General features: G+C 42.4%; 1 protein-coding gene across 3 annotated transcripts in view; it reads left to right on the plus strand.

The window, feature by feature from the left end:
• Positions 1–9,123, plus strand: part of MEGF10 (multiple EGF like domains 10) — a 149,486-nt gene extending 140,363 nt beyond the window's left edge. The window contains exons 21-25 of one of the 3 annotated variants that reach the window (XM_078862129.1): positions 1,345–1,472; positions 2,921–3,041; positions 3,164–3,211; positions 4,437–4,640; positions 6,021–9,123. In XM_078862129.1, the coding sequence (XP_078718255.1) occupies positions 1,345–1,472; positions 2,921–3,041; positions 3,164–3,211; positions 4,437–4,640; positions 6,021–6,229 (710 nt within the window). In that variant the 3' untranslated portion in view covers positions 6,230–9,123. The remainder of the gene's footprint in view (positions 1–1,344; positions 1,473–2,920; positions 3,042–3,163; positions 3,212–4,436; positions 4,641–6,020) is intronic. The other 2 variants (XM_078862130.1, XM_078862131.1) reach the window with 2 other exon arrangements.
• Positions 9,124–13,007: the final 3,884 nt, after the last annotated feature.

Below are 13,007 nucleotides of genomic sequence, written 5' to 3' on the forward strand. Positions count from 1 at the left end.
TATTTTACCAGGTAAGGCCCACTGAGCTATAGAGCTATTTTTCAGATGCGACATGGTTATCACAAATGATAGCTCAACGAAGTGGCATATCGTGTGGAAATTAATAGCACCAAATACTGGTGATGTTGATTAAAAATGTGGAAGGGAAAAACCGGGGGACTCGGATAAATATCCACGCGACCAGGGGAAGAGAGAGAGACATGCAAACTCCAAATATACAGGCGTCAGGGTCGGGATCGAACCCACAACCTCCTGTATACCAGGCGAGGTAATTAATAGTTTGCCACCGCGGCATCCCCAATCTACAGGCCTTCACCGAGCATTTACCGAGCCACACCAACCACCGCGGTGAAGTACGGTCAAACAACCCCCAACAACAACCTGCACCGTGTGGGGGGAGGCCCTCATCCAGCAGCAGTGGAGGGACAATAAGGTGCTGCTGGTAGTTGTCACCGGCAATAACGATTTCCATTGTAAAATATCTGATAGGTATTCATTCAACTGGAAACAGTTGACCTTGGAATACTTTAACTTTGCTCGATTCAAGGAACCGATGGACTACCTGTTACACCTCCAATCGTGCTGTTTGTTGCTGGTTGCTTGCCATTTTGGCCCTTTACACCTGTGCACAGCAACCGTCATCAAACTTAATATGCCTAATGTCAACAAATTCTTAATTTTTGGACAATTTCTTTAGTTTCCCGTATGTCGGCACACCGTTTGATGGCTGCTCCCTCTAGTGGGCACATGGCGTTTGCAAACAGAGGTCATGTGACTACCAAAGCTCGTGTGGTCTGTAGACCAATCATTGTTGATCAGAGACACCTTTCAACGCTTTTCAACAAACGTTGTTTCCATTGCCTAAATAGAACTCCATCACTCAATTCCGAGTGTCACATCAGGTGACCCCAAAATTGTCCTCGTATATCATGGCCTTGAAGTGATGCCACCACGGTGAAATGGTTTGCACACTGGACTGGATTTGCAATCCAGAGCTCGCCGATTCAAGGGCGCGGCAGTTGAAACAACAGTGAAAGTTTTTTAAGCCCCCCCCCCCCCCACGTATGGTGGGGTAATATATTGGCATATCTACATCTTCCATGGCATTTGCCCAGTGGAGAAGAGTAGGCTGAAAAATATATACTTTCCAGAGGGGCTCTCTGGAGCTCCCTCTAGTGTAGGCCCTTCCGCCTGCAGGAGTGTAAGCAGGCAATTGCAGGGATGCACCTTTACATTTTTATACCATACTGTGCGATTGCACGTAGAATAAGTCACAAACTCCTAATTTTTTACCTGAAAGGTGACAATTTTCATAACCACGGTGCTATTGCTGTTACGTTGCAGTGGACCAGACTGCGCCCAATGGACACGGACGACATTACTTCTCAAACCCCAGCTACCACACGCTGTCTCAGAGCAGCAGCCCGCCACCTCTGATGCCCAACAACTTGAGCAGAGGCGTCAACGCCAAGGTGACTCAGGCTCGCTTATTTTTAGCGAGCACCTGTCCCGAGACGAAGCGTTTTCTCACGGAAAATGTTTCCACCCGTATCTGCCGCACGACCGTCGTCAACACGGAATGAGATTGGCGAGCGGTTGTTTTTTGCACGTGGGAAAGTCAATTTTTTTCTCTTTTTTCTGGGCACAGGTAAAAAGCTATTGGGCAAAAAAATTGCACATTTTCGATGGGGGGGACATGGTTTTGCAAAAAATGCTTACAAAACAATCCAAAAACAATTGTGCACGGTTATGTTTCGTATGGCAAGGTCGCGCATCGACACAGTGCAACCAGCGAAACGAATGCCAGCGCAAGGCCGGTAGAACGGGCATCACGTGTAAAAAGTCTTGGGTGCAAAACAGCACTGAGGTCGACAACATTGGACAAAAAAACCCCATGTATAACTCAAAGTCTGCGAAGCAGAGTGATCAATTGCACGTACATGTCAAAGAAATCTGAAAATGTCCATGTGTTTTTTTTACATGGCTAATTTTTCTTGTTCCCACTTTAAGAGTTACACCGAATGAAACAAATAAGCTTGTTTTGTGGTACTCTTTTGGTCTTTCGGTAAAGTCACTTAGATAAGTTCAAAGAAAATACCAAAAAACGACGACGTTTCGATTGCAACACAAGCGTTCGTCATCAGCCCCTCTTCCTGATGACGACCGCTTGTGTTGAGATCGAAACGTCGTAGTTGTTTGTTACTTTTTGTTATTTTCTTTGAACCTATCTACGTGACTTTACCGAAAGACCCAAAGAATATTAATTCCTGCAATCACAAAAGCTTTAAGTCTTGTTTTGTGGCTCACATGAGCTGTCTACTGCCAATGTGGATACACTGACGTGATGTACTTGCAATCCAGCAAGTTGTCTGTTCAATTTAATCTCCCTTCCTGTCAGTTTAAATAATAGGCACGTTTGTTAAAGCTCCCCCCTCGCTTCTGTTTACCCAACTGTGTACAAATAGCGACGCCGCTAAGAGGTAGATGCTCCCACCTCATGCACGACGTCTGGCCAGCATGAAAGAGTAGCCCCAAATTCCCTCCGGGCTGCCAGTGAATGTTGCTCGACAAAATTACCACGCCACGTTTGGCTTCTATATAACCTCACTTCTCGTCAAGGAGCGCAAACCATCACGCAAACAGCGGCCTTTGGATAACCACTGAACAAAGGCATTCACTGCATCGCACGCTTTCAGATGCGCTTCTGCATCTGAAAATAATCTTTCGATGTTAGGAAGCCACTGGAGTAATGCACTTTAAAATCTAGATTGAAAACTCACTTTTTTGACTGTTGTGTTTAATTTATTGTCATTCCCCCACACCTCCGATTAGTGCGGTTGGCAGCTACGTACGGTGCGAAAGAAGTTCAGCATACACATGCACGTATAGTGTAACATAGTTCCCGCTTGTGTTCCTGCAGCACTATGTGGGCTTGAAAAACCACGAGCAGAAGCGCGGTGCATGCGGGATCAGCCACACCGCCACACTGCCAGCCGACTGGAAGCGCGAACGCCATGCCAACGACATGGGTACGCATTCGAGTACGTACACGCACGCACACTCGTGCAGGGGTTAACACTCAGCCAATCGCTACCGCTCACTTGTCTCCGCAATCGGTATGCATGTGCAGTTTTTTTTTACAGAAGTGGAATTTTCTCTGTAGGTTTGTTTGGAATGGAAACGAGGTATGGCCATGGAAGATCACTAAAAGGTATTATGGACACCACATTGTATCTATATGGTGATTCGCCAGTCGTGTTGATGTGCTGATCTATTTTTAAATTGCCCTAAATATGGCGGACATCAGAAGCCAAGCACGTGTTTGGGCCTGGTTCACGCCTTGGTCACCACCAGGGTTAGTCAGGTGTTAGAGCCATAAAACTGCAAAGTGGCCAGGAGATGACAATGCTGAGTGTCTCACCCTCTCGTATGCATAAGTTTTCTCCGGATACTCTGGTTCCCTCTCAGTTTCCAAACACTCATTAATGTAATGTAATCAAACATTCCAATGCAGCACCCTCATGAAATAATTTCCAAACTATTAAAGGTTTCCTGAATAAAGAGTTGACGTTTTATATAAATATCTCTTGGTTTTAAAATAATGTATGCAAAATATCCCTTAATTTGTAAGAATGTCAATGCAAATTTTCATCTAGACCTTGGAATTATTACTTTTTTATTGATGGAAGAGGGATCTACTCTGTCGTTGATTTCACCGAATGCCTGTTTCATCGCTGAGAACTGAATTATCACCCACCTTCGCACCACTGCCAACCATTCAAATTGAATTCCCTTCAGTGCAGCAGGTGCTTTGCATACACATATTACATTGTTCTGTTACACAAAGTTCATGTCACAGTATCACAGATAAGAGACCCTGGGTCATATTCCCAGTGGCTCATCCACAAATCCGCAGTCCATTTTGCGTCCTGGGGGAGCGAGGCGGCGGTGCAGCGGTTAGCGCACTCGGCTACGAACCTGGTGACACGGTTTCAGCTCTGACTAATTTGGCGAGGTATGGTCTTAACGACGTACTGAGGCCTTCATCCAGCAGTGAATTAGAATAGTTATTTTGACTGGAGGAATCCGCTGAGCTATGAAGCTCTTTTTCACAGATGTCCAGTATGGGTGGGTCAGACAGTTACAACTTAAATAATACAAAAAAACATAGTGCAAAATATAGATATAAATATAAAAATAAATACTTGTGATTTATCTAGATTGGGCAAGGCAGCAAAAACAACAACAACAAAACAGTCCCATAACACACCAAGACAACACACAGTCCCTCAATAAAATGGCACATTAACGTTGAACTATCGATACACAGGCAGTGATCAAAGTTTCCAAATGACATTTGCAAACGCGACTTCATCCAGTGGATATGAGACGGCGCCGCTCTCTCGTTTATGCCCCTAACCCCCGCCACTCGCCAGACGTGCTGAACGAAGCGGGCTGCAGTGCCAGCAACGCGTCCCTGAACAGCGAGAACCCGTACGCCACCATCAAGGACCTGCCAGGCACCGAGAGCAACTATGTGGAGATGCGTTCGCCGGGGCACAGCGAGCCGGCGGGGGGCGGTGCTGCTCTGTGCGCCCATGCAGCGTCCGCCATGGCCAGCAGCAACGTCTATGAACCTGGTAAGCGCCAACCCCCCCACCACCCCCGACTAAATACTACAGGGGACAAAACCCTTTTTAAATCCTTTAAATTAAGTTTGCTTGCTTGCGTGCTTGCTTGCTTACGACCGTGCAAATCTTTCGGTCGTTTTTAACCCACTTCCCGTGATCCAATCGAGCTGACATTTTCCACACAGACTCGTTGTGCGTGACAATTAATTTTCGTGAAAACATTTTTCCAAAATTTTACACTGTTTAGGGGGAAATAAATAAATAATTGTTCCCAATTGCTTAATGCTGGCAGACAATCATCTGACCCATAGGTGGCAGCCATCTCAAGCCAGAGGACGAGAGGACTCTAGCCGCCACGCATATAAAGGATTTAGAGTGAAAAACTTTGTTTTTACGGGTTAATTTTTTCCCATTGACACATCCGAACCACACCAGGGATGTGCCGAGCCAAACACACAGATGCTTTGTGAAGCCGTAATTTTTCACGCTTTGGTTCTGGGTCTGCACGGAAAGTAGCCAGTGGAAAACCCACACCTGTGCCATGACGGCCCTGAGCTGGCACGGCTTGGATGTTTTGATGGAAAGGGGGATTTGCGTCAATAGCTAATGCTTGCAGCATAGCTGCACTTGATTCTAGAGATTATCATTGTAATTAAAATACGTTTTGACATTAGCAGAATGCAGATGGGCAGTGGCAATTGTTTAAATGGTGTCACGGTTGGTCATTATACTCTTGTTAAGGTTTTAAGCCACGTTCACTATAACGTTGAAACGTTATTAATACAAAAAAAGTAAGCATTTGAATACAAAAAGTGATTTCCTGCTATATTGCACCTTTCTTATAACAAATGTCTCAGAGCATAGTTTTTTATATCTAGGTAACTTGCTGAATGTATTTCACAAGTAGTCCTGTGCTATCACCTTGTGCAGATTGTTCTCTACCACAGTTTTGAATGAACACTTCATCTTATAACATGACACCAATGTCTCCAATTGAATAAAACTGGGGGGGGGAAATATTCGGTAAAGTCACGTAGGTATAAAATAAAATTTAATCACGACTTTTCGGGCGCAACACAAGCGTCCATCATCAGGTGGGACAACCACAGCAAGAAACAATTGCTGAAGTGGGCTGAAATGTTTCTTGCTGTGGTTGTCCCACCTGATGACGGACGCTTGTGTTGCGCCCGAAACGTCGTGATTTAATTAAATTTTATACCTACGTGACTTTACCGAAAGAACCAGAGTATGGATCGCTGCAGTCACGAAAAGTTCAAATCTAGAGGGAAAACATTCGTTTAAAGTGTGCAAAAGCAACATACAAAGCAAAGTCAATCATTTCTACCGAAAGCGCGGTCAACTGACTGTACCGCGCACTGCCGCTCGCAGAGCCCACCATGACGCTGCCCGGTACATACGGCAACGTCGGAGCATTCGGACAGAGCCCGTACGACCTCCCAAGAAACAGCCACATCCCCGGCCACTACGACCTCCTGCCGGCCCGTCTGAGCCCCTCCTCGTCTCCCTGCTCCTCGCCCGTTCACGTCGAGTCCTCTCCCGAGGACGACGGCGGCGGCGGCGGGGGCGGCAAGTCGTGACTCGTGGCTCCACCGCATCACGGACCTAGACACGGGTCGGGGGGTCCAGCGGGCCACTGTGCTGCCGGCGAAAATTAGAAAAGCGACGGTGCCCCCCCCCCCGCCGCCTTTGACTCAAAGTGAGATGTCATCGGGCATGGCGTGCTGAACGAATGTAAATTCTCTTAACGTGTTCTTGTTTTATTCTCGCCCATACCTCGCCCCCCCCTGCCCTGTCCAAGTATGAACTCAAAAAAAAATTTAGAATTTAAAATATTCCTGAAAAACTGGATTGATCATTCCCTTTCTGTAATATGAATTGCCAGCATTGCAAAATTATATTTTTCCAAACACGTACAAGTACATTGTACAATGTGAGAAGTACATGAATGGTGTTCACGTCAAGTAGAGGGGCTGTATAAGAATACGTGCTGTGGAATTTCTTAAATGAGGAGTTTTTTGACCCGCTATCAGATACAGGCAACGAGTATTACGTTCATTTTGTTTTTAAGTTATGACGGCTTATCGAACAAAGTCAACGTAATATCGGTTTGATAATGTAAAAGTGCAGAGACCTGAAGCTGTTGCACAGGAGAGTAATTCTCATGATAATTGGGTAATAATTCTGGATGTAGTGAAGTGAGACAGGAATTGCTGTTCAGCGTATCGTAGTTGCTACATAAAACACCATTAGGGACCGTTACATTTGTCTTTCAGTGAGGAAAAGTAGCACAGTGGGTGGCGCATGGCCCTATGAAAACCCTGCCAACCTGATTTTGTTTTATTCTCGGCTACGGCTATCATCAATGGAGAGTGATATCTGCACGGGTCCCAGATATAAAATCCCCCCGTTCGTATGTATGTATATTGAACATTTTTCGTACGGTACATAGCCAACCATGCTAATCGGAGCACTGAACAATGTGAAGCATGGTCAAACAAGCCCAGACGACCGACATGGCGTGGACAGGCCTTCATCCAGCAGCGGATCGGCAGAGGGTTGTAAATTGTTATTATGATTTATACTTTTCAAGCTTTAGGAAAAATCCAGCAATCTGTTCACATGAATTAAACAGAAAGTCAACACCTAATCAAAACTCCTTTTGTTCCTCGCCGGTGGAGACATGCAGCTTCTTCACCGTTATGAGGAATAAAGTTAAGGATATTTTAGTTTGCGTTTTAGTCATGTCCAGCGGCATATGTCACACGTGACCAGATCTTTGCACGTAGAGGTTCATCTTGCAAGGCACAACAAGGTACTTTTGTGAAAGTCATGTTTTAAAAGGGATGATGTGTTCATGAAGTCCCAGCTCTTGCTAAAGAGATTCACGCTAAAGTTAAAGCAGCGAATAAAACCAAGGGAAAAGAAAATCGGAAGGATAAAGAGCAAAACAACAAATAAAGAAATGAAGGTCTATATTTAATTAGCCAAAGAACTGAGGGTGCAGAGTTTGTTTCTGTGTAGGAACATCCTTGTATTATTACAGTCGCCACATTTATTGTACGGAGCTTTGCTTTTAAAGGTTTCCCTACTTAAAGCATTCTGCTTGCTCTGCATGTTGGACCATATTGTAATGGGTCGCTTGAAACTATAGGCTTAACAAAGTGTTACTTTGCCTGACGACTGTAGCATATAAACATTTAAAAGGCGAGGTCAGACCTCCATCTCTATAACTCTTTCAATATAAGCCAGAAATCAAAATTTTCGCGTTTGCAGTGATCTTTGTAAATTGTAAATACTGTACTGTAATGATGAACGTAGACTATTTTGGAGAATGGAAACCTTACATCGCAAACGGATTGATACACGGTGCATGATGTGTGATTGTTCCACTTTTCCGAGTTAATACCCGTATTTTTTATGTGTATGTGGTTTTGTATTATGATTATCATGATTATTTTTTAAGTTACATTAGCTTTTGTATTTTTTACCATGGCAGTGTGGATGTGCGCATGCTACTTCACATCATTCCTCAAGCTTTGGTCCCAATTCTAGTTATCTGCTTGTATGAATTTGCTTCAGAGTTCACAGTGCATTTTTAGTATATCCCCCCCCCCCCCCAAATATTACATCTCATCCTATATGGTGGATTAGCATTACGGTACATATATATATTCAATAAGAGGCATAACTTCATATTTTTGTAAACACAATTCCTACACAGTATTTACCAGCATTAAGTCAACTAGCTTTGTCATGAATTTTGCATCATATCTGTAACGTCCTCAAAACAGATACTACATGCCTTGTAAAAAAAAGATACAGCATTGCATTATTGTTTTTTATTCCATATATAATTGTAAAAAAAAGTCTCAGTTGCTGGGTAACTGGAAACGCTATTTTTTAATATTTTTAAGCATGTCTCGTGTTCTTATTTCCACAGTCATCCGCACGTTTTGTAGAATATAACCAAGGAGACCACGGTTTCTCTTGTAGAAGCCAAATGTTCATACCCTCACAGACCTCTTCGTTTCAGCACTGGATCAATTACTTGCTGCCTGTCCGTAAACCGGCCGGGTGGCTAAGCGGTAGCTGGAGAGCACGTGGCTCGCAGTGCAAAGGTCACCATTCAAATACTGGTCGGAGGTTGACTTGGCCTGTTTATCCCGCTGTGGTCGAATAAGTACCACTTTGAGTGGGAAGTCAACAGTGGTTGTCCTCTGGATATACTTTGCCCCATCATGTTAATTTGAGAATTGCCACCACAGGCTCCCCGGGCTGTAAACAGGAGAGGAGTACCGCCTCAAGACTCATTTGAGCAAGAAATCACAATTTATTTCGTCTGTGAACACGACAAATGCGTACTCACTTCAACTGTGCAGTTGTACGGCAAGGTGAGACAAAGTGAAATTTGCCTAATTTTAACTCCAGAATGCTGTGCTGGGACACTAAACAAGTCACTGCCAATAAAGCACTGTCCCTCCCTTCTTATGTCACTACACATTTAGGGGAGCGGTTCTTGAGGCTGGCATGTGGCCACAGGACTGGTGACATCAGAATAGTATACACTTCATCTTATTTTGCAATCTTGTCGGCCAGTAATTGTCTGGAATATTATTCCAGACGGTTAATTCAGGTGACGAGGCAAGGGACATAGGTGTTTGCTTCTATGTTAAATGGGGGGAACGTCCTCTACAACTGATGTGCCATACAGCCGCCAGTCATTTCAGTATAAACAAACCGCTGGCCATTCATTAGTGATTACATATACAGTTCCTGAATATAACTTGATGTACTAACACACGTTCAAAGAGCTCGCAAACCAGCCACCTTGATGAGCTACATGTAATTGACCATTATTTCCATTAGTCCTATTTACGTAATCTAAAAACTACAGTCCAATATCATATGGATGATATTGGTCGCGAAAGCCTACGTGGTAAACTAAAAACTGCAGCACTTGTATATCCTGTAAATTAGGATCCCATTGTACGAATTAGATAGGATATATGCGACGCATTGAAGTTAATTTAATTGGTAATGGGGGAGTCAACCCAGCTATGGGATGGGGTTATTATAATCTGCTCCGCTCACAAAGGGGGTTGCATGCTGCGTCTTGTAATTGTCTCAGGAAAGCATTGCATTCTTAGCAAATGGAAGCGCTATCACATTAATCCAATGTTGCGTTGCTTTGGCCCTTTAGTATTTTCCCCCGGTAGGATTCAAGAAGCAAATTTTTTTTTTAATGTTTGCACTCAAATTATACTTTTTTTTCTCCATGAGAGTGAAGATTTACTTACTGGATGCCAGTGACGGTGCATAGGAAAGAACCTCGCAAAGAGCTGCAGAGTGCATGTGAGGTTTGCGAAACAATATTCTTCAACACAGGCAGGTTATAGCCATGTATACAGTAGATCTAAAGTCCAGATAATTTCACATGAAAGCATGGCAACTAACACAAACTGATTAAGACTAACTTAAGGCGAACATAAACCATTTAACGTTCTAAATTACCAGTCAGGAATTTCGATTTAAAGCTTTCGTGACTGCAGGGATTCATCTTCTTGGTTCTTTCGGTACCGTAAGAACCAAGAAGACAGTCAGGAATTCTTGAACTCCTATTATCTAGCTATATATGATATATGTATTTTAACTTTCTTTGTTAATTCCGACACATTTTATCGGGACCCAAATTGCAGAGGTTTGGGAGTGTGATCAATCGCCCCTTGCCACATGGAGAAAATGTTCATACTCACTGCATTTTCATAGCTCTATATTCAGTGCATTCCACATGCAACGTGTGACAACCTTGTACTGAGAGTCATCACGAAAAATGTGGCCCACTCAAATGAGACTTGAGTCGAGGAATGTAGTTTTAATAAACTGTAGACTTCACCATCAGTTATTTCAGACATTGGCTTTTAGAAAGTGTTTTTGTTCTTCCGTAAGGAGTAAAAACCATCGTGCGGTACTTTTTGTTACGTGTACGTTTGAGTACATGCTATTGAAAACTGAAAGCTTAGCGCATCCTCTACCACATACATTTGAGTTTTGAAACCAATGGCTATGTTTCCATTGATAGATAAGATTTTATTATGAAATGCCCAGTCAATTAAAGAGTTTACCGAGTACACAGTATTAAGAAACATAAAATAGCAATGCATCTTACGTGTAGTCATATGTAAACATGGTAGAATTGAATAAGTCACCTAGTTTTTATTTCACATTCACAGAGATCCTCTTCATCCATTAAGATCTCAAACTTTTTTCGAGAAAAAGGTTAAAGTTCTCTTGTGTTTTATTGTCCAGGTATGCATACACGACCTATATTGTAATTTCTGCTGAAATAAAAAATGAGTATACAAATATTCTTGTACATCATGAATGAGCTCAAGCAAAGGTTTTCGGAATTTCTCTTTTTTTTACTATTCTTTTTTACGCATATGTTGTTAAAATACATGTTTGTGTGAAAGTGATGGATAACAACACGCTTCCATACGTCACATTCAGAAGAATATCCATTCATGGTTAACTATGGCTCATTAGTTTATTTCATGCAATGGCAGCTAAAGAGAAACACGCGTCATACGTGCCAATACATTTACACGCTTTCAAATAGGCCATCTGAAAATGCCAAGATGAGTAATCGCTGACTCGAGATTACTGTTTTGACCGTACAATTGCATTTTGTTAATATGTAATATAAGCTACATTATGTGCCAATAAAGTTGATGTATGCTAAGCGTTGTGACTCGTCTTATTTCGTTGTGCCTTTAAACGATGTGTAGCGTCAATTCTCAACTGAATTATATTTGTACAACTTCCACAGTTGGTATCTGCTAAAATACATGTACTAAGGCAGTGTTCATTGTTTAAAAAATTAACCCGTAAAAACAAAGTTTTTCACTATAAATCCTTTATATGCGTGTTCAATGGGCCACAACCCAGCCCACATTGGTCTTTGAAACGGGCGGCTAGAGTCCTCTCGTCTTCTGGCTTGAGATGGCTGCCACCTATGGGTCAGATGATTGCCTGCCACCATTAAGCAATTGGTAATTAAATCTAATTTTTTTTTTGCTAAAAAGTGTAAAATCTTGGAAAAAAAATTTCACGAAAATAAATTGTCACGCACAACGAGTCTGTGTAAAATGTCAGCTCGATTGGATCACGGGAAGTGGGTTAAAAAACGACCGAAAGATTTGCACGGTCGTAAGCGCGCAAGCCAGTGAACTTTAAAAATAATCTAAATCGCCTAAATTTTTTTTAAAATATAAAATGACTTCTGAGAAAATGTATATTCATATCACGTACAGGTTTAACTTAGTAATTACTGCACATATGCTATATACATGCACTAACAGCAGGGCTGTCATAACATTTTTGGAACGGGTATTAAACGTACAAAATATAAATGTGATTTTCTGCTCAATGTGAGCATCGAAGTGGTGCTCATCTTCCGTTTACAGCCCTGAGCCAGTGATGGAAGTTCCACGTTCCTATGGTGGGGGCGAGTTCTTCCATAGGACAACTATCGTTGACTTATCCAATGTAGTTTTCATTTTACTTACCCCAGAATGATGATGGGCTAAGTCATCTCCCAACCAAAAAACTTTCAATTGTGAGCCACTCACTCTACTGCTCCAGCCACCTGGCCAGACATACAATACATCGGCTTACAAGTCATTTAACTATACAATAATCAATTACTGTAACTAGTACCAGTGATATTAATCTAGAATTATAATACATTTCTTCTGCATGTGAATGTCTTAATATATACCTTATTTTGCAGAAGTTTTATGAGCAGATCATTATTTGTAAAATATTTCGTTCACCTCCTCAATGTACTGTGCATATAGAATTTCATCTGCTGATGATTGTCTTGAGAGCATAATAAACCTGAGCAGATGAGCACCAGTTGACATCCTCTCCCTGGAACCCACGTGCTTTTTTGCATGCAGGAGCAATTAACTTTCATAAGCAATGTGAATGTGATAGGCATTTAGTTATAACATCTGGCAAACCAGCAGTGTGTGTTAGTATTCCCGACTGTGCTGATGAGGCCGACATCTGAAAAACTGGCCCAGAGTTTACGGGTTTAAACAAATGCCAATAGTTAACATAAGTCTGAAAGGTTAATAGGCCCATCAACTTTTTATTTTAATGTTTGTATAAATATGAACGAAATGTGAATTACACGATGCATTCCTAAATAATTTGATCAAAAAATGTACGTAGAGAAGGAGAGGGCACATTATAAGATAAGTAAACAATATAAATGATTCCGATACAAACTTTTAACCAGGCCACGATATCCTGCAAGACACTCCTCTCGAATTCAATTACTGCATAGAACCG

This window comes from Lampetra fluviatilis, chromosome 13, assembly GCF_964198595.1.
Source record: "Lampetra fluviatilis chromosome 13, kcLamFluv1.1, whole genome shotgun sequence".
Taxonomy (NCBI): Eukaryota; Metazoa; Chordata; class Hyperoartia; order Petromyzontiformes; family Petromyzontidae; genus Lampetra; species Lampetra fluviatilis.